The 22,164-nt window shown below is 35.8% G+C and overlaps 2 protein-coding genes across 6 annotated transcripts in view; one reads left to right on the forward strand and one right to left on the reverse strand.

The window, feature by feature from the left end:
- The window catches only part of LOC115213975 (twitchin), a 280,495-nt gene extending 278,652 nt beyond the window's left edge, over positions 1-1,843 (forward strand). Inside the window, exon 100 of the mRNA XM_036504380.1 lies at positions 1,047-1,843. Within this exon, the coding sequence (XP_036360273.1) occupies positions 1,047-1,049 (3 nt within the window). The 3' untranslated portion in view covers positions 1,050-1,843. The remainder of the gene's footprint in view (positions 1-1,046) is intronic.
- An 18,199-nt stretch (positions 1,844-20,042) lies between these two features.
- Positions 20,043-22,164, reverse strand: part of LOC115214170 (soluble guanylate cyclase 88E) — a 254,649-nt gene continuing 252,527 nt past the window's right edge. For 4 of the 5 annotated variants that reach the window (XM_036504581.1, XM_029783257.2, XM_036504579.1 and 1 more), the window contains one exon: positions 20,043-20,374. In XM_036504581.1, the coding sequence (XP_036360474.1) occupies positions 20,341-20,374 (34 nt within the window). In that variant the 3' untranslated portion in view covers positions 20,043-20,340. Of the gene's footprint in view, positions 20,379-22,164 lie in introns of all 5 variants that reach the window. The other variant, XM_036504580.1, reaches the window with a different exon arrangement.

The following is a 22,164-nucleotide window of genomic DNA, read 5'->3' on the forward strand; positions in this document are numbered from 1 at the left end:
CTCTGCCAAAATCTAAAATTAATGTATATATTGCATAAGACGTTACATTACATATAGTATAAGACATTAAAAGATGACCATAAGTATGGAAAGAAAATGAAAAAAAAATCAAAGGTGCTGGCGTGGTTGTGTGGTAAGAAGCTTGCTTCTCAACCACATGGTTCTGGGTTCAGTCCCACTGCATGACACCTTGGGCAAGTATCTTCTACTATTGCCTCAAGCATACAAAAGTCTTGTGAGTGAATTTGGTAGACGGAAACTGAAAGAAGCCTGTTGTATGTGTACATATTTTTGTGCCTGCATTTGTCTGCCCCATCATCTCTTAAAAACTGATGTTGGTGTGCTTACATCTCCGTAACTTAGTGGTTCAGCAAAAGAGACTGATAGAATAAGTATTAAGTTTACAAAGAATAAGTCCTGGGATTGCTTTGTTTGACTAACAGTGGTGCTCCAACATGGCTGCAGTCAAATGACTGAAACAAGCAAAAGAATAAAAGAATTAAAGGATGACTTATCATCATCATCATCATCATTTAACGTTCGCTTTCCATGATGGCATGGGTTGGACAGTTGGACAGTTGGACAGTTTGACTGAAGACTGGCAAGTCAGGAGGATGCACCAGGCTCCAATCTGATCTGGCAGTTTCTATGGCGAGATGCCCTTCCTAATGCCAACCACTCTAAGAGTGTAGTGGGTGCTTTTTATATACCACCAGAATGGGAGCCAGTCAGGCAATACTGGCATCGACTACGCCTAAACAGTGCTTTTTACATGCCACCGGCATGAATGCCAGTCAGGCGGCACTGGCATTGGTCATGCTCAAATGGTTCTTTTTACATGCCATCAGCAGAAGTGCTAGTCAGGCGGCACTGGCATCAGTCACACTCGAATGATGCTTTTTACATGCCACTGGCATGGTTGCCAGTCAGGTGGCACTGGCATTGGCCATGCTCAAATATTATTTTATTTTCCCTGTAAGTATGAACACTGTTGTAATCGTTTCTGTAAGTGTTCTTAATAATAATTATTTTTCTTTCTGTTTCAGTGAAATTGTGCCAGTCAAGAAATTCATTTGACAATCAACATTCAAACATTGAGCTAAACCTATGAAAAACCAAATGTGATAGTCCATCAAATCTTTTAACTTATTGTGGATTATTACTCTCTGTGATGAGTGTTTTCATTTGATGTACAAACAGCTAAGCATGTAATAATGTTTTATAAGATCTACAAATAAATGCTCTCCTTCGGCTATTGGAATTTGAGCACAAATATGTATATATTAAAGCCTATCTAAATTAAAGTATGTATATCAAATTAGACATTACAGTTAGTATTATCGATTTACATTAACCAAATCAGTGATAAACTGATGATTTGTTTGAAGGAACAATGAATACAAACATGAAATTTGAATGGAGATTGAAAATAAAGAGTTTTTGGAATATAAAAAGATTTATATTTTCTTACGCTTTAGGGTAAAATATTTTTATTTTGTTGAGAAAAATAATTGTTTATTACAAATAATAGGCCATATATTTAAAATTTTGATTTTTTCTTTTTTTAAATAAAAATAATTTAAAACACTATTTTTCAGTTTCTTTTATATTTTTTTGTATGATTTCAAACTCCGTGTTTCGCTGATAGGCTATATATATATTTTATACATGCTTGGAGAAATTAATATATTGCATATTTATAGAATATTCTAAGCTGCTTCAGAATATTTATAAACTTAATCAGAATTTGAAATGACCATTGATCTTTCTTTAAAAAAATCAAATTGTTAACTATTTATAATTGTAAATGAAAATCGAAATGTTCGCTAAGAAAATGTGGGAATTAAAATACTGTTCGTTTGAATAAAGAGTTAAAAAAAATCCATTTCAAAATGAATTTGTTTTTCTTTTATTTTTAATAAGGATCTGAAGAACTATAAGTATTTCTACTATAATTCTGTGCTTCTCTAGACCACTTTAACTATGGTTTCCTGCGAAGAAAATTCTCACTTTAGGCAAATGGTATGACTAAGCTGCAGTGAAAATGGTTCTTTTATAAGTTAAGTAACTCCAAAAAAACTGATCTAAAAGTTTTCACTGATCTAAAAGTTTATTTATTCTACAACACTGTTTTGTGTGTCTACTATATACTTTATTTGACCTTGATGATCAGGACACAATCAATAGAAAGCTTCTACTGATCTATAAGGATTCAATACTTCTAAAATCCTCTCAGTGCTGTCCCACTTGGTATCTGGTGGTGATTATAGTGAAGGAACTTGAAATGCATATATTGATCCATACGGAATGCTCTGAAATTGCTGTTGGTCTTTTAACATCTGCCTCGAATGACATTTTTCTCCATGGCAAACTGCAGCAAAAATGGCCTTACAGGTCAAATATGTCCCAAACATGTACAAACTGATCTGAATGTTTGTTTATTTCACAACACTCCTTTCGATGCCTACTATGTAATATATATGTATATATAACTATGAGTATACACACAAATGCATATATATATATATATAAATATATATATATGTTATTTTGGGATAATGAATATGGGAGAAAATTTTCAACATACCAATGCTTTATATATATATACATACATACACACACACACACACACAACACACACACACACATATATATATAAATAGATGAGTGTATTTTTGCCTTGTTAACAATTAACATGGAAAAAATAAATAAATTGTTACCAGGGTAGCAAAAAATCTCACAAGTAAAGAAGTTGTAACTCCTTGTTTATAAAGGTAGAAACTTTGTATTTACGTGGAATTTTTTGTATAATATATGAATAAATAAATGGAGTTTAACGCAGGTATAAATCAAATATTTTTACTTTCGACACATGTTTCGGAAATTCCACTGATATTATTCAAAAGAATAAATGGTATAAACAATGCAATCTTCTCTTCAGAAAAGTGAAAAAAGCAGTAATTAAAAAGTAATTAAAGCAGGTTATAGAGAGAAAATCTTCTACATTGATTTCACTCAGTCTAATTGTAAATTCAATAATGTAGATAAGATTTCTAGTCGTAAAAGAATTATTGATAACAAACATAACTTATACACCAATACAAAGCGGATGAAGGGAGATAACTCTTATTTAATCCCCTATTATCGTTCTAAAAGTAAATATAACACTTTCATAAATAATTACGCTATAATACTAGTAAAAATATTTGGTTAATAATTCCGTACAGGAGACAAATTAAATCTAATCTCCCACTGCTGTTTCATCAAGCTATTAGGAATTTTCCAAAGAATTCTAGGTATTATCAATTCACATACGGTTACGATCGGTTTTTCCAACACAAAAAATCTCTTACAAATTATCACTTCACATAATATCAACCTGCTAAATATTAATACATTTACTAATACTAACATTAATTTAGCTAATGCCATCCAGCCCTCTAGAAATATTATTAACAAGGTTATTGTATTTGAAGTCAATTCCAACAGAATTAAGTTTTTATCAAGTAACTCTAAGATTAAAAATTCTATATACCAGTGTATAATCAGTACTCGTTATAAAGTACGATTTTGCATTGGAAGCACATCGTTAGAGTTATCTAAAAGAATTTCTATCCATTACTCAACATTTAGAGATAGAAATAAACTTAATAGTACCGGTCTCAGCAAACTAATTTGGGAACTAAAAGACCACAATGAACAATTTAACTTAGAATGGTTGATTCTCCCAATCTCGATACCTTACGACAAAGGCAAGGAATTGTGTCTTCTCTGTAATTCTGAACTATTTTTCATTATTTTTTCTAAAAATCCTCTAGTAAACATGGTTATAGAGCGAGCATACAGATGTAAACATTGGCAAAAACACACCTTTAGTGCATATAAGTAATCTCTGTCATTATATATAATTTAAACATTAATTTCCTTTATATTTAACATTCACTAGTGATATCCCTACTCTTTCTGTAAGCTACGTCTGACGTTATATCATATAACGTTTTTTTCAAACAATATATATATAAGGTTATGTATGCTTTCCTCAAATAGTTCACATTCAAAATTGTTTTATTGTGAATAAGAATTGTTTCTAGTTGATGAACATGGGACAAAATTTTAAGCATGCTAACACTTTGATTGAAATCATGTCACGACACCAAACAAAATCTGATTTAGAGATCATCTCACTAAATTCATATGAACAAAAGAAATTTCAGCACATTAAAAGAGACCTTATCAGGAAATATTGATCCCTTGACATTCAAATTTCAACTCAATACACTTCCATATGAATCCAGCACAGAAATCATAAAAGTTTTTTAAATTATTCATAACATCTTAATGTTGAGAAGTGATTTCTGAATGATAATTTTAAATAGGGTAAAATAAACGTCAGAGATGTATTTTCCTATGCAGAAACAGCAAAAGGTGGTGAGCTGGCAGAAACGTTAGCACGCTGGGCGAAATACTTAGTGGTATTTCGTCTGCCGTTACGTTCTGAGTTCAAATTTCGCCAAGGTTGACTTTGCCTTTCATCCTTTCAGGGTTGATAAATTAAGTACCATTTACGCACTGGGGGCAATGTAATCGACTTAATCCCTTTATCTACCCTTGTTTGTCCCCTCTATGTTTAGCCCCCTGTGGGCAATAAAGAAACAAGAAACAGCAAGAGTTAGTTACTCAATGATATTACAAGCCCTTTTTTCTGAATCCATTGCAATATCAGAAACTCTTCCATCTTCTCAGAAGGTATCTAAAGATCACAAACATTTCACACCTAAGCCTGTGTGTGGAAGCACTCCGTCAGTTACGACGACGAGGGTTCCGGTTGATCCGATCAACGGAACAGCCTGCTCGTGAAATTAACGTGTAAGTAGCTGAGCACTCCACAGACACGTGTACCCTTAACGTAGTTCTCAGGGATATTCAGCATGACACAGAGAGTGACAAGGCTGGCCCTTTGAAATACAGGTTCAACAGAAACAGGAAGTATGAGTGAGAGAAAGTTGTGGTGAAAGAGTACAGCAGGGATCACCACCATCCCTGCCGGAGCCTCGTGGAGCTTTTAGGTGTTTTCGCTCAATAAACACTCACAACGCCCGGCCTAAGAATCGAAACCGAGATCCTACGACTGCGAGTCCGCTGCCCTAACCACTGGGCCATTGCGCCTCCACACCTAAGCCTGTACACTTCACTTGAGGGGTGCAGCAAACCACTTTGAGCTGGTTCCAACTGTCTAGTCTATTTCCTTGGTGGCTTTCTTCAGTTGTTTGGGTTCCAGACTGGCTTTCTGTAAGAAATATCACACTGACCTCGATGGAATGCTGCAGCAGCCGATCTCAAAAGGAATGAAGTCTTGTTGACCATGTCCTGGTATTTAGTTTTCTGTAGCTGGTGAGAAATGTTGAGTCTGTCCTCTCAGAGTACTGTAAGTTCAACTGCAACGATTGTTTTAGCATTTCTGGAAAGCAAGATATCTGGCTGAAGTGACGTTACTGCTATCTTCTCTGAATAAGATGAATAACATTTACCGGTTATCTGCTAGCTTGTTTATTTGGTTTACCACAGTCACACACATATGCACATAACACACACACAAATGTGTATGTGTGATGAGCTTCTTTTAGTTTCTGTCTCCCAAAACAATGCAATTTGCAAAAAAGCTAATCATACAGATCGATGATTTGTACTAATGCCTGATATTACAATAAAACGTGTCGGTAGCTGATTTCTCTACTAATATAAACGCTTTTTTTCTCTGGAAACTTTCTGAAGGAGGGGACTTAATCCTGGAATATTCTTTTCTGCGTTTCTATGCTAGGCACAAGGCTCGAATTTTGGGGGAGGGGACCAGTCGATGAGATCGACCCCAGTACGCAACTGGTACTTAATTTATTGACCCCAAAAATGATGAAAGGCAAAGTTGACCTTGGTGGAATTTGAACTCAGAACATAAAGACAGACAAATACCTCCAAGCATTTTGCCTGGCATGCTAATGTTTCTGCCAGCTAGCTGCCTTCTAACCCCGAAATATTGAAATACCAAGTAATAGTACAACTATCATTCAGTGTTATTAATTTTGCATAGCTGGCACTGTTGTGGCTTTTAAAAAAATATCTAAAACATTTATATATAGGCTTGAAACATAAAAGACTTTCTCGCCTTCTCAAGCGTTAAACTAATACACCGGTTTGTTGTTCATACACCTGTCTTCATTTTTTGCTTTTCTGTAAATTGCACCTATATATATATATATATATATATGCACGCAGGAGTGGCTGTTTGGTAAGTAGCTTGGTAGCTTGTTTACCAACCACATGGTTCTGGGTCTAGTCTCATTGTGTGGCACCTTGGGCAATTGTCTTCTACTATTGCTTTGGGCCAATCGAAGCCGAGTGAATGGATTTGGTAGACGGAAACTCAAAGAAGCACATCATATATATATATATAATATATATATATATATATATATATGCACGCAGGAGTGGCTGTTTGGTAAGTAGCTTGGTAGCTTGTTTACCAACCACATGGTTCTGGGTCTAGTCTCATTGTGTGGCACCTTGGGCAATTGTCTTCTACTATTGCTTTGGGCCAATCGAAGCCGAGTGAATGGATTTGGTAGACGGAAACTCAAAGAAGCACATCATATATATATATATATATATATATATATAATCAAAATAAGCAACAAGTATATCCGAGGTAATGTGGTACGATCGTTTCATGCTACTTCATTTTATTTGAAGTACCACATTACCTCGGAATACTTGTTGCTTATTTTGATTGTAATCACCCCGTGGATTTATATGGATAGTACCATACAAAATTCTGGTGTCTTTGACTTAAGTATCATATTCATCTGAATCTAAATTTTGTTGAATATATATATATATATATATATTGTTGAAATGTACAGAAAAACAAAAAAACGTGGACAGGTGTCTAAACAACAAGCAGGTGCATTAGTTTGATGCTTGGGAAAATGAGAAAGTCTTTTATGTTTTGAGCCTACGCTCTTCAACAGAAAGGAACATGAGGAAATAAACAGAGAGAGAATAAAAAGAACTTGTGGATTTAGTGGTCAATATGTATGTTGAGGTTGAGGGATTGTGGGTTCGAATCTCAGACCGAGCGATGTGTGTGTTTATAAGCGAAACACCTAAGCTCCACGCAGCTCCCGCAGAAGGTAATGGTGAACTTCTGCTGGCTCTTTCGCCACTTTCTCTCATTTTTCCTTCCTGCACCTTGCAGCTCACCTGCGACGGACTGGCGTCCCATCCAGGTGGGGAACCTATATGCCAAGGAAACTGGGAAACCAGCCCATATGAGCCAGGCATGGCTCAAGAAGGAACAAACAAAAATATGTATGTGTGTATATATTTATGTGTCTGTGTTTGTCCTCCCGCCATCACTTGACAACCAATGTTGGTGTGTTTACGTCCCTGTAACTTAGTGGTTCAGCAAAGAGACCGATAGAATAAATACTAGCCTTGCAAAAAATAAATCTACGGGTTGATTTGTTTGACTAAAAGTGGTGCTCCAGCATAGCCACAGTCAAATGACTGAAACAAATAAAAGAATAAAAGAATATATATATATATATATATATATATATCAAACAATGCTTCATGAAAGCTATTCTACTCAAATATGTATGTATGCATGTGTTAATTTTGCTATGTTATTATCAGTCCGAATATGCTTGATGCACGTTTGAATGGGGAATGAGCTACGCACTGCGTTTTGTCACAGAGAATGTATCTCGCTTGTTGACAAATACCTCACTTTTTAACAAATTGTGAACAGGCAAGATATATTCACTGTGACAAAATGCAATTATTAGCTTTTTCCCCAGTTGGAATGTGCATCAAGCATGTTCGGACTAAAAATAACATTAGAATTTCACTTAGCACTCCTTAGCACTCACCCTCCATAAAGCATGTATTAATGTATGCACGTATTAATGTATGCATGTATTAATGTATGCATGTATTAATGTATGCACGTATTAATATATGCATGTATTAATGTATGCATGTATTAATGTATGCACGTATCAATGCATGCATGTATTAATGTCTGCATGTATTAATGTAGGCACATATTAATGTATGCACGTATTAATGTATGCATGTATTAATGTATGCACGTATCAGTGCATGCATGTATTAATGTCTGCATGTATTAATGTATGCACACATTAATGTACGCACGTATTAGTGTATGCATGTATTAATGTATGCACGTATTAATGTATGCATGTATTAATGAATGCATGTATTAATGTATGCATGTAATAATGTATGCATGTATTAATGTATGCCTGTATTAATGTATGCAGGTATTAATGTATGCACATATTAATGTATGCACGTATCAATGCATGCATGTATTAATGTCTGTATGTATTAATGTAGGCACGTATTAATGTATGCATGTATTAATGTATGCATGTATTAATGTATGCATGTATTAATGTATGCATTATTAATGTATGCATGTATTAATGTATGCATGTATTAATGTATTAATGTATGCATGTATTAATGTATGCACGTATGTATAGAGTGTCTATAGTGTACATATTCTATCTATATTAATAAACTTGAAATTCTGTCTGTCCGGCTGGGACTCCTGTATCTCAGTCTACATTTGTTCTACATAGACATATTATACCTTTTTGGAATCAGGATGATCCTGGGATTGAAAATCTGCCCTTCATTTGGTTCTTGAACATCCAGCATTGGGATCAGGCCTGGATTAGGATTTGTTATATGCTAACAGTTGAAAATTCAAATTTTAAAAGAACTCCAGAAATTTGTGAACTTACAGGTTTTTCCCTTAAACTGAATTTAAAGTAATACCATATTGGTAGGGTACCAATAAATGCTTTCTTATTATCACTCTCTTTAGTTTTGGGCTGCAGGCTCAATTAGCCCTCTGCAGGAACTAGCTTAAATGTCTGCACAGTGTGGCTTCTAAGCTGGTATATTAATAAAAGAAGACAGCAGTGAAAACCTGAAGAAATACTGTTTATTATTTTACCATATTCTTTTAGTGCTTATACTTTTCCTGGAACTTTTCAAAAATTGTAAAGTGCTGTGTATGGGCTGTGGGGGTTCACTTTATATGTGTGTGTGAGTGTGTAAAGAATTGACAGCTGCTTATGGAAAAATCTCAGGAATTCAAGTATTCTGAATAAATTTATCTAATTGAATTTGGAGGTTGTATATATATATATATATATATATATATATATATATATATATATATATATATATATATATATATATATATACATATATATATATATATATATATATATATATTATATATATATATATACATATATATGTATATATATATATATATATATATATATATATATATGATCACAGTCAAATGACTGAAACAAGTAAAGGATAAAAGATAGATAGATAGATAGATACATGCATACATACATACATACATACATACATACATACATACATATATAGATGTATGTAAGTATGTATATATGTATTATGTGTGTGTGTGAGAAGGACCAAGAGAGCAATGGTGAGAGCAATATGCGAAATTATTGGATAAAAAGAGGGCTGAGAACTTGATGGGGATGCTGGGGTTGGAGAAATCAGTGGAACACCTGTCAAGGGTGAATAGAGTGCGGTAGTATAAACATATGTTGAGGAAGGATGAGGATCATGTTCTGAGGAGAGTGCTTGAGTTTAAAGTGAATGGACAGCGAAAGCAAGGTCGACCAAAGAAAAGGTGGAAGGGAAAGGTGGACGAGGATATTGTGAGGATTGGCTTGTGGAGGGTGGACTCTCCAAACCGGACGAGATGGTGTCAGAGCGGTTACTGTAAGAGTGAGATAGGTCCAGCCAGCCACATTAATGTGGACAATCCTGGATTCAAAATATTGGACAAGAAGAAGATATACAAACACACACACATATATATATATACATATTCGTATGTATGTATGAATGTATGTATATATATGTATGTATGCATGTATATGTATACACACACACACACATGTATATACGTATTGATGGTCATTGTACTTTCTATTTGTTTAATATGTAATAAAAATCAGAATGAAATTGCAAGCCATTCATCTCCCACGTCGTCGTCATCGTCGTCCTCCTCCTCCCCTTCCTCCCCCTCATCATCATCATCATTTTACATTCATTGTCCATACAAGCATGGGTTGGACGAATCCAATCCTTTAGATTTGTTGGAGTGACCTCATCTCATTTAGATTTAATTAGTTAGCTGCTAACGAATTTTCCTGCAATATAAGGATGTTCTATCCTATTTATGCTATTCAGCGTTATTATTATGCATTTGAGAATAAAATGTTTCTATATCTGTATATTTCAATACATCTCAACGCTCCATAAAAGCAAACTTTGTTTACATACATCTTAATTTCACATATAGCCTCTATAAAAGCTATATTTATAAGTTTAAAAATTGCAGAAGAATTTGTTTGTTAGCAGTTTAGCTTAATGGTAGAGCACTGTGACCGGTAATCACAGGGATGTGAGTTCAAGTCTCATGGCTGGCTGCTAACAAATTTTTCTGCGACATAAAGATGTTTTATGTTAATCAACATTATTATTATGTTTTTGAGAGTAAAATATTTCCATATTTGTATATTTCAATACATCTCAACGCTTCTAAAGAGCAAACTTTGTTTGTTTACAAACATCGTAATTTCCATACAAAGACAACAACTTGGTAATTTATTATATTGTATGTTGATTACATGATGACATCTGCTCTCTCTACTTAACGATTTGATAACAGTATACCTCTTCCATCAAAATTATGTCTTCATTGAGAATGACAGTATATAGGGATATTATATCCATGGGGAATAAGAGTGTGGGTGTCCAGGAAACACAGGAGAGAAATTGAGAAAGTTTAAAAGCATGAGTAGTGTTCTAGATACGTTGTTAAATCTTCAAGTTATTTGTTTTGACACTATAAATGACATACATGTCTTTCCTCCTGGGACTCAAGTAATTTCAAACCGGGATTGAAATCAGGTCAGACCAGACTGTATTAGAGCATGTAATTGTTTTTCCTTTTTATGTTAACCACACTGTAAAAGTACAGATGGAACAAGAAAAACAAAAAAACTTTTCTTTTTGGAGAATCTCTTACCCTCATTCTAATATCTGTTTTCGCCATCAAGAAAATATATATTGAATACATCTGTAATTTCAGACATTTGAAGGTGTTTCCAAAAGTAGATGTTCTAAAAAAAAAAGTAGGATATTTTTTTTCTACTGTAAACCACTCCTTCATTCAGAAAGTTGTGTTGCAGTCATTACTATGATAGTGATGATGATGATGATGATGATGATGATGATGATGATGATGATGAAGATGACGATGGGGATGGTGATGATGATGATGATGATTAGCATCATCATCATCATCTGTATCACGACCATCATACAAGTCATAAAAGAGTCTACTTAAAAAGCTTCTATTTCAAAAATAGAGTCTCAAGGATATGATATCTTGCATGATTAATTAAAAATAATGTGAAAAAGGGAGTATTAGATTGGAAAGAATTAAACATTTTTCTCTATTTTTTTGTGTGTTCTCCTAAAACATTGTCACCTTTACAACTTTTGTGTTAATCATATCCAATTCAGATTTTCAAATTCATTGCTAAAATTTCCAAGAAGACTGAGGGTGTCTTGGCATCACTTACCAAGTCCTTTGTGAGCCGCTCTCCGGATATTTATCTGAGGCTTTATATAGTTATGGTGCAGCCTCACCTGGAATTTGCATCACCGGTCTGGAACCCCTATCTTTCCCAGGATATTAATCGTCTGGAAACCGTTTAGTGATGTGCAACCAAGAGAATACCCTCCATCAGGCATTTGCCATATTCTGAACACCTTACTTCCCTGGGCATGGATACATTGAAACTCCGACATCTGGCAGGTGACTTGGCAGACACCCATAAAATTATTAACCGTCTTACTAACAATAACTCTGAGCACCTTTTCAAACTCCACCTGTCTAACACCCGTGGACATGTTTACAAAGTCAGAAATCAGCACAGCTTCCATGACTTTCGGAAACATTTTTCATGCTTAGAGTTGCTGAAGTATGGAACAAACTGCCGGCATCACTTGTTAGTTGTCGGAGCACTGCATCCTTCAAAACTTCCATGCTTCCTGATTTTCTCCTCTCCATGTATCTGGCTGATACACTGTTCACTTTCCAGACATTTGTACATTACTGCATATGCTTTATATGCACTTTTGACAAGTTGTGGTGCGCCTGAGCTCTATACACAATAATTTCATTATTATTATTATTTTTATATCTACTTAGGTATTTCGCCTTATAAACTTTATAGGCTTCACTCATCCCTAAATTTGATGAGAAGAATATTGTGTTTATTCCTCTGTCATAGTCTAGCCTCTCAACACCTGGCACCACTACAACAACCCCACTCAGTTGAGGGGTTTGTTTTGTGAGTTACTTGGTGCCCTCCCTAGTGTCAGTGCCACAAAAACGAAGATAACATATCCAGTATATTCTGTAAAGTGGTGGGCATTAGGAAGGGCATCCAGCTGTCACAAACATGTCATGGTAGACATTAGAGCTCAATGCACTCCTCTGGTTTGTTGAATCTTGTTGAATCATCCAACTCCTGTCAGCATGGCAGACAGACTTAAACTGAGGATGAGGATGATGAGAATACCAATAGTTATCACCAAGCTAATATGGCAGTCCATAAATATATATTAGCTTGGTGATAACTATTAATATCCAGAACCACTTAGAAATAATAATATTTCTATTGATGATGAAAATGTTTTAAATTAAATCCTTGGAATATATACCAGATCTTTTTAATGCAACCACACACAAAAAAGAAAGAAAGAAAGAAAGAAAAAGAGAAAATACTGTAAACCAAAGACTATATAGCAAAACATAAAATTATTTACTTTCCTATAAGAATAAATAATTAATTTTACTCTCAAATAATTTTTAGACTAAAACCTTTAGGCAGATCATGTAGTTCTTTCAACCAAAGATTTAAGGTTTCATCTGACTCGAGTCGCCTCCAGTTTTGGTGGAACTGGGACCACACATACTCTCGAGTAAAATTGTATAAAAATAAACAGGAAAACTAATTGCTCGTTAAAAGTTTTAACTGAAGTTTTACTGATAAATTTACTGTAAAATTTAAGTTTCTGAAGTATCTGATAATACAAGTGCTAAATGTTCAAATCTGTTTATTCTGAAGTCTGTTGTTTCCTTGTAAATGGTGCCAATTTTTTTTATTTTTTGTTCAAGCATTCCTGATGCTTTTGTTAATATGAGAAGAAATAATTTAGGGTAAACATTGGAACACAGAAATTGTTTGGGCAAAGCTCACATTCCATTGCATTTAGCAAACAACAGATGTTGCTGCATAGTTTATGGAAGACTATACTGAGATACAATCTTTATGGAAGGCTATACTAAGATATAATCTTTAATTTTAAAAGTATATCAACTTTATAACAAGTTTATTTAATTTTGACTTCTAATCACATGGCCTTGTAGTTAGAATGCTGCACTGATGGTTATAATTTTGAGGGTTCAGTTACTTGACCAGGTGATATGTTATACCTATTTCTTTACTGCCCACAAGGGGCTACACATAGAGGGGACAAACAAGGACAGACAAATGGATTAAGTTGATTATATTGACCCCAGTGTGTAACTGGTACTTATTTAATCGACCCCGAAAGGATGAACGGCAAAGTCGACCTTGGCGGAATTTGAACTCAGAACGTTGTGGCAGACGAAATACCACTAACCATTTCGCCCGGCATGCTAACGTTTCTGCCAGCTCGCCGCCTTATGATGCGTTATACCATTGAGCAAGGTATTACATAATGCATTGCTCCTGTCTACTTAGCTAAAAATATGTACCACTCTCGGGTTAGAATAGTACCTTTTCTCCCCAATTATCACATCCTTAATATTCTGCTGGGTCAGTTGTTGTGAGATAATAATAAATAAATGCGCCCTTTTAAAGCCTAGCCAGGCTCATGGGCCCAGTTTCCTGGTCCATCGCAGTGTTACTCATTTTTGCCAGCTGAGTGGACTGGAGCAACATGAAATGAAGTGTTTTGCTCAAGAACACGTGTCGTCCGGTCCAGGAATCAAAACCACAATCTTACAATCATGGTGCTGACTCCCTAACCACTAAGCCATGCACCTCCACCAGTTGGTGTGAGAGCTGACTATATTTGGTCACAACTATGTAGTCACCAGTTAGTGAAAACATGGTACATGCTACCAGGTCATAAAGGCTTGTGAGTGGCAGATCGGGTATGAGGAACATGTGTTCTTGCAGCGTGTCACTGATTTCACCATTTGTTGGTATCTACTCTGGTCATCCCAAGCAACCCTCCATACAAGTAAACATTGATTTCAAATTTTGACACAAGGCCAGCAGTTTTGGGGAGAGGGTAAGTTGATTACATTGACCCCAGTGTTCAACTGATACTTATTTTATCAATCTCAAAAAGATGAAAGCAAAGTCGACCCTGGCAGAATTTACACTCAGAATAACAAGACAGATGAAATGCCGCCAAGAATTTTGCATATCAGGGTAATGACTCTACCAGCTTGCCATCTTCTGCTAATTAAATATTGGTTTGAAATTTTGGCAAAGTACCAGTAATTTTGGGGGATGGTTAAGTCAACTGAATCAACCTCAGCACTCAATAAGTACTTATTTTATCAACTCTGAAAGGATGAAAGGCAAAGTCAACCATGGCAGCATTTGAACTTAGAAAGTAAAAATGGATAAAATGCTACTAAGCATTTTGCCGGGCATGCTAACGATTCCACTAGCTCACCATTTTCTGCTAATTAAATATCAACCCTTTCGTTACCAACCCGGCTGAAACCAGCTCTATTTCTGAGTGCAAATGTTTTTTGTTTTCATAAGTTTTGAATTCAAATCTTCCACCAAACCTTAGTCACAATTTATGTTCCTAACACCAGCTTAATGATAACAAAGTTATTTTACTAAATTCTTTGTTATATTTAAAATTAATTGAAAGAAACACAGAATATTTCAACAGAAATATGGTAACAAAAGGGTTACAATATATAATAGAGAAACAATTCTTAACCTTTTCATTACCAACCTGGCAGAAACTGGCTCTGGCAATGAGTACAAATGTCTTGTTTTCATAAGTTTTGAATTAAAATTTTCCACCAAACCTTACTTACAATTTATGTTTCTAACACTAGTTGAATGATGACTAAGTTATTTTACTAAATTCTTTGTTATATTTAAAATAATTGAAAGAAACACGGAGCATCTCAAAATAAATACAGTAACGAAAGGGTTAAAGAACCTTAACATAACACTATTCAAAATTGCATTTCCCAACATTTCATGCATTACCACTTTTCACTTCTTCCTCTCTAACCAACTCCTGCTTACCTTATATAACCCCAGACTGAGATTCACCATTGTTCACGGCTCCATCAATGTTCAACATTCACTGAATTCGCTTCTATTCTCATCTCTACCATTTGCCATCCTCCTTTCACACTTGTGAACTTACCTACCTGCCGAAACGTTCTCAATCCTCAGTTCCTATTCTCTCTTTATCCACCATTTTGTACATTGAGGATATGACCCAACATCTCTTTCTGCTTTTCCTATTGGGGTTGGTAAGAATCTCATCTACAGCAAGACACCTGCTCTTGTTCCTCTATGATACTTCAGCCTTTATATAATTTTACTGCTCACAAGGGGCTAAACATAGAGGGACAAACAAGGACAGACAAAGGGATTAAGTCGATTACATCGACTCCAGTGTGTAACTGGTACTTTATTTATGGAACCTGAAAGGATGAAAAGCAAAGTCGACCGCGGCAGAATTTGAACTCAGAATGTAACAACAGACGAAATACCGCTAAGCATTTTGCCCGGCACGCTAACGTTTCTGCCAGCTCACCATGATACTTCAGCCTTTGAACACCAGGTATAAAACCCACCTCTCTCAATACTTCACATCTACCCTATCGAGGGTCTTGTTTTTCAAGTTATTTACTGATTTCAATGGTGCTAGTACCACAGAAAAAAAATAGCACCTAGTACATTCTGTAAAGTGATTGACATTAGCGAGGGGGCATTCAACCGTAGAAACCTTGCCAAAGAGGGCAAAGGGGCCTAATGTAGCCCTCTGGCTTGTCAGATCCTGTTGAACTGTCAAATACATGCGAGCACAGGATACAAACGTTAAATGATGATGATGATGATGATGATGATGACGATGACGACGACGATGACGACGACGATGATGACGACGACGATGACGACGACGACGATGACGACAATGAAGAGAAGGAGGAAGAAGAGGAGGATGAGAATGATGATGAGTATGATGATAAGGAGGAGGATGAAGAGGACGATGATGATAAGGAGGAGGAGGAGGAGGAGAAGAATGATGAATGTGACAATGACAATGGTGACAGCGATAACGATGATGATGATGATGATGATGATGAAGAGAAGGAGGAAGAGGAGGAGGAGACTGATGATGAGTATGATGATGAGTATGATGATAAGGAGAAGGAGGATGAATATGACAATGATGATGGTGACAGCGACAACGATGATGATGATGATGATGGTGATGACAACAACAACAACAACAATGATGATGATGACGGATGTCAGCTATATAATCTTGCAATCAGTAAATCAAGCAACTTCAAACCTCATTCATTATTCATTTATTTAATGAAAAGATATTTGTAGGCTGCCATTTCAACCCCACAGCTCCCCTTTTACTAACCCTAAACAGAGAGAGAGAAATTTTGTAATCCTGTCAGGAACAGCCACTTCTTTATAGTGACTGTTGAATTCATTGTGAAAGCTCAAGTGTGCTTTGCATACTTTGAAATTCTGTTTCCTCAGAACGGTGGGTTTTCAATGAGTTTGCTCTAAAATATATTTTGCCTAACTTGAAACAGTTTCAGAAATAAACTAGTCATTATAATGATCGTTCATATAGTTTGAAAGAGTTATTTAATTAATTGGAGATATTAAATAACAAAAATGTTTTAAAGAAGAAAGTATTATTGTGTATAATCTTAGAAAAGTAATCAGTGAGGAATTAATAAGGAAAATACCAGGCACAGGCATGGCTGTGTGGTTGTGTAATTGTGAAGTTAAGAAGCCTGCTATCTGTGTTCAGTCCTACTGCACAGCACCTTGGAAAAATGTTTACTACTATAATGCTGAACCAACGAAACTCTTGTGAACAGATTATAGGTGTAGGAGTGGCTGTGTGGTAAGTAGCTTGCTAACGAACCACATGGTTCCGGGTTCAGTCCCACTGCATGGCACCTTGGCCAAATGTCTTCTACTATAGCCTTGGGCCGACCAAAGCCTTGTGAGTGGATTTGGTAGACAGAAACTGAAAGAAACCCGCCATATATATATATATGTGTGTGTGTGTGTATATGTTTGTGTGTCTGTGTTTATCCCCCCACCATCGTTTGACAACTGATGCTGGTGTGTTTGCATCCCCGTAACTTAGCAGTTTGGCAAAAGAGACTGATAGAATAAGTACTAAGTTACAAAGAATAAGTCCTGGGGTCGATTTGGTCGACAAAAGTCAGTGCTCCAGCATGGCCACAGTCAAATGACTGAAACAAGTAAAAGAGTAAAAGAGTAAAGAGAGATTTTACTGGTGAAAACTAAAAGATTCTTTGTCTGCTTAATGTTGTCAGTCAGTTATTGCTATTGAAAAGCCTTCATCCCAAAGTAACCACCATAAGTGGTTTCCACAATATTAAAAATAAATTATGTAAAAAATCTATATCATTAAGTCAAATACATTTAGTAACAAAATACAGTAATCCCTCACCTATCATGGTTCACTCAGTTCAAGCACTCAGTACTTTGAGGTTCACCTATCACACACTCAGTACATCGCAGATTTTTCTGGCTAATGTATGAGAATTTATATGATGGACTATTCAGTATATCGTGGGTTTTTGCAGTTGATAGGTATTTATGTTTTTAGATTTTAATTAATTCTGCGGGAGGTTTTGGAATGCAAAACCTGTGATCCCCTTAGGCCTCCATCAGTGATGGTTGACCATGGATGATGTCATCCGTCCCTTGAGTTGTCTATTCAGTTTTTGCAACGCCTCCTGTGGCTGTAGAAACTGATGTGAGAGTGGCAGTCTCATTTGCTGAGGTCACACCTTTACGTTGAATCCGGTCTGTAAGCTGTCATTTCTTTTCTACGAACTCGGTTTTCAGCTGCCGCTACCCTCTAATTCTCTTCGTCGGTCTGCAGTTGTCTGTGAAGAGTGCCTCTCTAGATAGTTCGGTTGGCTGCGAGATCTTCCCAGGAATTGGTGTTGATGCCAAGTGCCTTCATATCCCTCCTGCACACATCCCTGTACCTCAGCTTCAGGCAACCAATGTTTCTCCACCCTGCGACAAGCTCTCCAATAGTCAAGGGATTACTGTAAAAGTATATCGCTGAACAGGTTAAGTTGGTTTCATTGCATGTGTTTCATATATATAAGGAATGACTTGTAGGATTTTTTCCCGGTGGAATAGAATAACAATTGATAGATAAAAAAATGTACACATGTTTTATCAAATCCCTCAATAATACTTATATTCTGACATTCCCTAAAATATGTTCTTCTTGATCACCACTTCTTATTTCTTTACTGCCCACAAAGGGCTACACAGAGGGGACAAACAAGGACAGACAAATGGATTAAGTCGATTACATCAACCCCCAGTGCGTAACTGGTACTTAATTTATCGACCCCAAAAGGATGAAAGGCAATGTCAACCTTGGCAGAATTTGAACTCAGAACGTAACGGCAGATGAAATACTGCTAAGTATTTCGCCCGGCACGCTAATGTTTCTGCCAATCACTTCTTTATCACCACTTCTGCAAAAAAATTTGTTATCAAAATTGTGTAGTATATTTTGAAGTGGTTCTGTTAATATAAAATATAAAACTAGAGATTAAAACTGTATGCTTCAGTTGTAAAAAGATAAAAATGAAATTAATTTGTATCTTTCAAACACGAAACTATTTTCAGTTAAATTTTCACCCCAATTTGACACAAAGTAGTGAGCTTAATTACAAGTTAGTAAACATTACCAGAAAAAATATTCAGTTTCCTTCCCCCACTAGTTACTGGAAAGAAAGGTACTTAAATTGTCTGTCTACCCTTACAAAATGAAGCTATACAAACAGTCAAGACAAATGGTGAAATGTAATTAAAAATATGAGATAGCTGGTGGAGAAAAATATATGCTACAAAGGTGAGTCAAAAAGTAAGGCCATTTTGTTTAGGACAGGTATAATTACCAACACAGGAACATGTATCTTACATCAAAATGAAGCTGGTCCTCTGTGGATCACATTCCTACTTCTCAACATAATCACCATTTCTCTCAATAGCAATGTTCCACCTTTGAATGAGAGCATGTATCCCTGCCCTGTAAAATTTTGTTGACTGTTCTTTGAGCCACTTCTTCACTACAATTTTTACTTCCTTGTCACTGGAATAATGCTTGCCTCTCAAACCCTCTTTCATGGGGCTGGCCGAAGAGATGATAGTCTGAAAGTGCTAAATTATTCCAGTGACGAGGAAGTGAAAACTGTAGTGAAGAAGTGGTTCAAAGAAGCTTCGACAGAATATTACAGGGCAGGGATACATGCTCTCATTCGAAGGTGGAACATTGCTATTGAGAGAAATGGTGACTATGTTCAGAAGTAGGGATGTGATTCACAGAGAACCAGCTTCATTTTGATGTATGATACATGTTCCTGTGTTGGTAATTATACCTGCCCTAAACAAAATGACATTACTTTTTGACTCAGCCTCATAACTTCTTTTTCTGGATAGGAATACTTCTGATCTCTTCTGGTTCCCTAGTATTATGATATGAAACCATCTGAAATACTAAACAATTTAAATTAAACACAAACAAAAAAATAATTCTAATTATTTTTATTATTCCATACATTTTATTTTTCCCTTAATCGGGAAAGAATAATTAGAAAAAAATATATTTTAAATTAGAACAACATGGCTGTTTAAAACCATATTTGTCTCTAAAGGCATGTTAATGAAGGTTTCAAGCATGATAGGATTTTGAACAATGCAACAACAGTTTTCATAAAGAACTCTAATAGTCTGGTCACTGATTAAAGGAAAATCAGCTCAGGATGGTCAAGATGGCAATTTCTGATTATGAAGATTGGATCGAGATGATAATTTCTGAAGATCAAATTTAAATTGTCTTTCTTCGTAATTTCTTCGAAATTCTATCTGAAACAAAAACATTATTCTGTGAACTCAGAGTCAAAGAATTATTAAAACAGAAATTTACATGTAAAAAATGAAAAAAAAATGCTTATTGATTGTTTTTAATCGTTTACTTGCTTCACTCATTGGACAGTGGCCATGCTGGGGCACTTTCTTGAAGGGTGTATTACAAGTACATATTATATAACAGTAACCCTTAGATGAAGCATATATTTACTAATGATGACTAAAATCTTTGAATAGTTTGAAATAGGCTCTATGCTTTGCATCTTGTCTAGGCCAGCTATCAGTTAAAACCAAGCCTACATTTTACATCTTGTCTGAGATTAGTACCAGCTTTGTACAAGATTGTAAAGAACTATTTGGAGTGGGGTACACTTTTAGAATTAGTTAAACGAAGATGATGATGATGATGAAAAGGTGCAGCATCACACCGATAGCCAGCTGGCAGATCATCAGCCTGGGGTTAAACAAGTAGTAACAGTCACTTTGACATGGTGATTGACTTAACATTTATCTGTTTCGATGTTTATCTTTGAGAAAATTATTATCAACTATAAATATCCTAACAATTTTGTCTCTCAAAATAAATATATTCAATTTCTAAGAGTAACTTATTTTTTTTCTGAAATGGGAAATTAAATAAGTGTAAGTTAAATAGTTTCTCCATCTGATACAATCAGATGTCTTCTGCGAAAATAATTGGCTTGAATTGGAATTGGTGTTTTATCATTTACCCAAATACAAAGTTATTTTAAATTGTTCACATCTGGAGAAAGTTGCCATTTTTTCTTCTGTCTACCCTCTTTAAATATTCTTTTATCTTTTATTTGTCTCAGCCACTGGATGGCGACCATGCTGGGGCACCACCTTAAAGGGTTTTAGTTGAATAAATTGGCCCAAGTAGTTATTTTACAGTCAGGTAGTTATTCTCTAGATCTCTTTTGCCAGTTTGCTAAGTTGTGGGGATGTAAACAAACCAACACCAGTTGCCAAGTGGTCGTGATGGTGGTGGTGGTGGAACAAGACAAATACACACACATACACATGCTTATACAATTATATATATATATTATATCATCATCGTCATCAGCATCATTATTTAGCATCTGTTTCCCATGCTGGCATGGGTTGGATGGTTTGACTTGGAACTGGCTTGCAGGGAACTGTCCAGACTCCACCAGTCTATTGTGGCATAGTTCCTACAGGTGGCTGGATGCCCTTCCTAACACCAACCACTTAACAGAGTGTGCTGGGTGCCTTTTGCATGTCACTGGCACACATATCTATATATATTTTCAGGATTAAATAATAAGTAGACAACGAACAGGAAATATGACATACCTATAGGTGTAGGAGTGGCTGTGTGGTAAGTAGCTTACTTACCAACCACCTGGTTCTGGGTTCAGTCCCACTGTGTGGCACCTTGGGCAAGTGTCTTCTGCTATAGCCTCGGGCCGACCAAAGCCTTGTGAGTGGATTTGGTAGACGGAAACTGAAAAGAAGTGTGTGTGTGTATGTTTGTGTGTCTGTGTTTTTCCCCACAACATTGCTTGACAACCAATGCTGGTGTGTTTACGTCCCTTTAACTTAGCAGTTTGGCAAAAGAAACCAATAGAATAATTAAGTACTAGGCTTCCAAAGAATAAGTCCTGTGGTTGATTTGCTTGACTAAAGGTGGTGCTTCAGCATGACCACAGTTAAATGACTGAAGCATGTAGAAGAATAAAAGATATGTGAATTTAACGTGGTTGATGCCAGCCCTCTTGCTTCAACTGGCTCCTGTGCC

This window comes from Octopus sinensis, linkage group LG7 (assembly GCF_006345805.1).
Source record: "Octopus sinensis linkage group LG7, ASM634580v1, whole genome shotgun sequence".
NCBI lineage: Eukaryota > Metazoa > Mollusca > Cephalopoda > Octopoda > Octopodidae > Octopus > Octopus sinensis.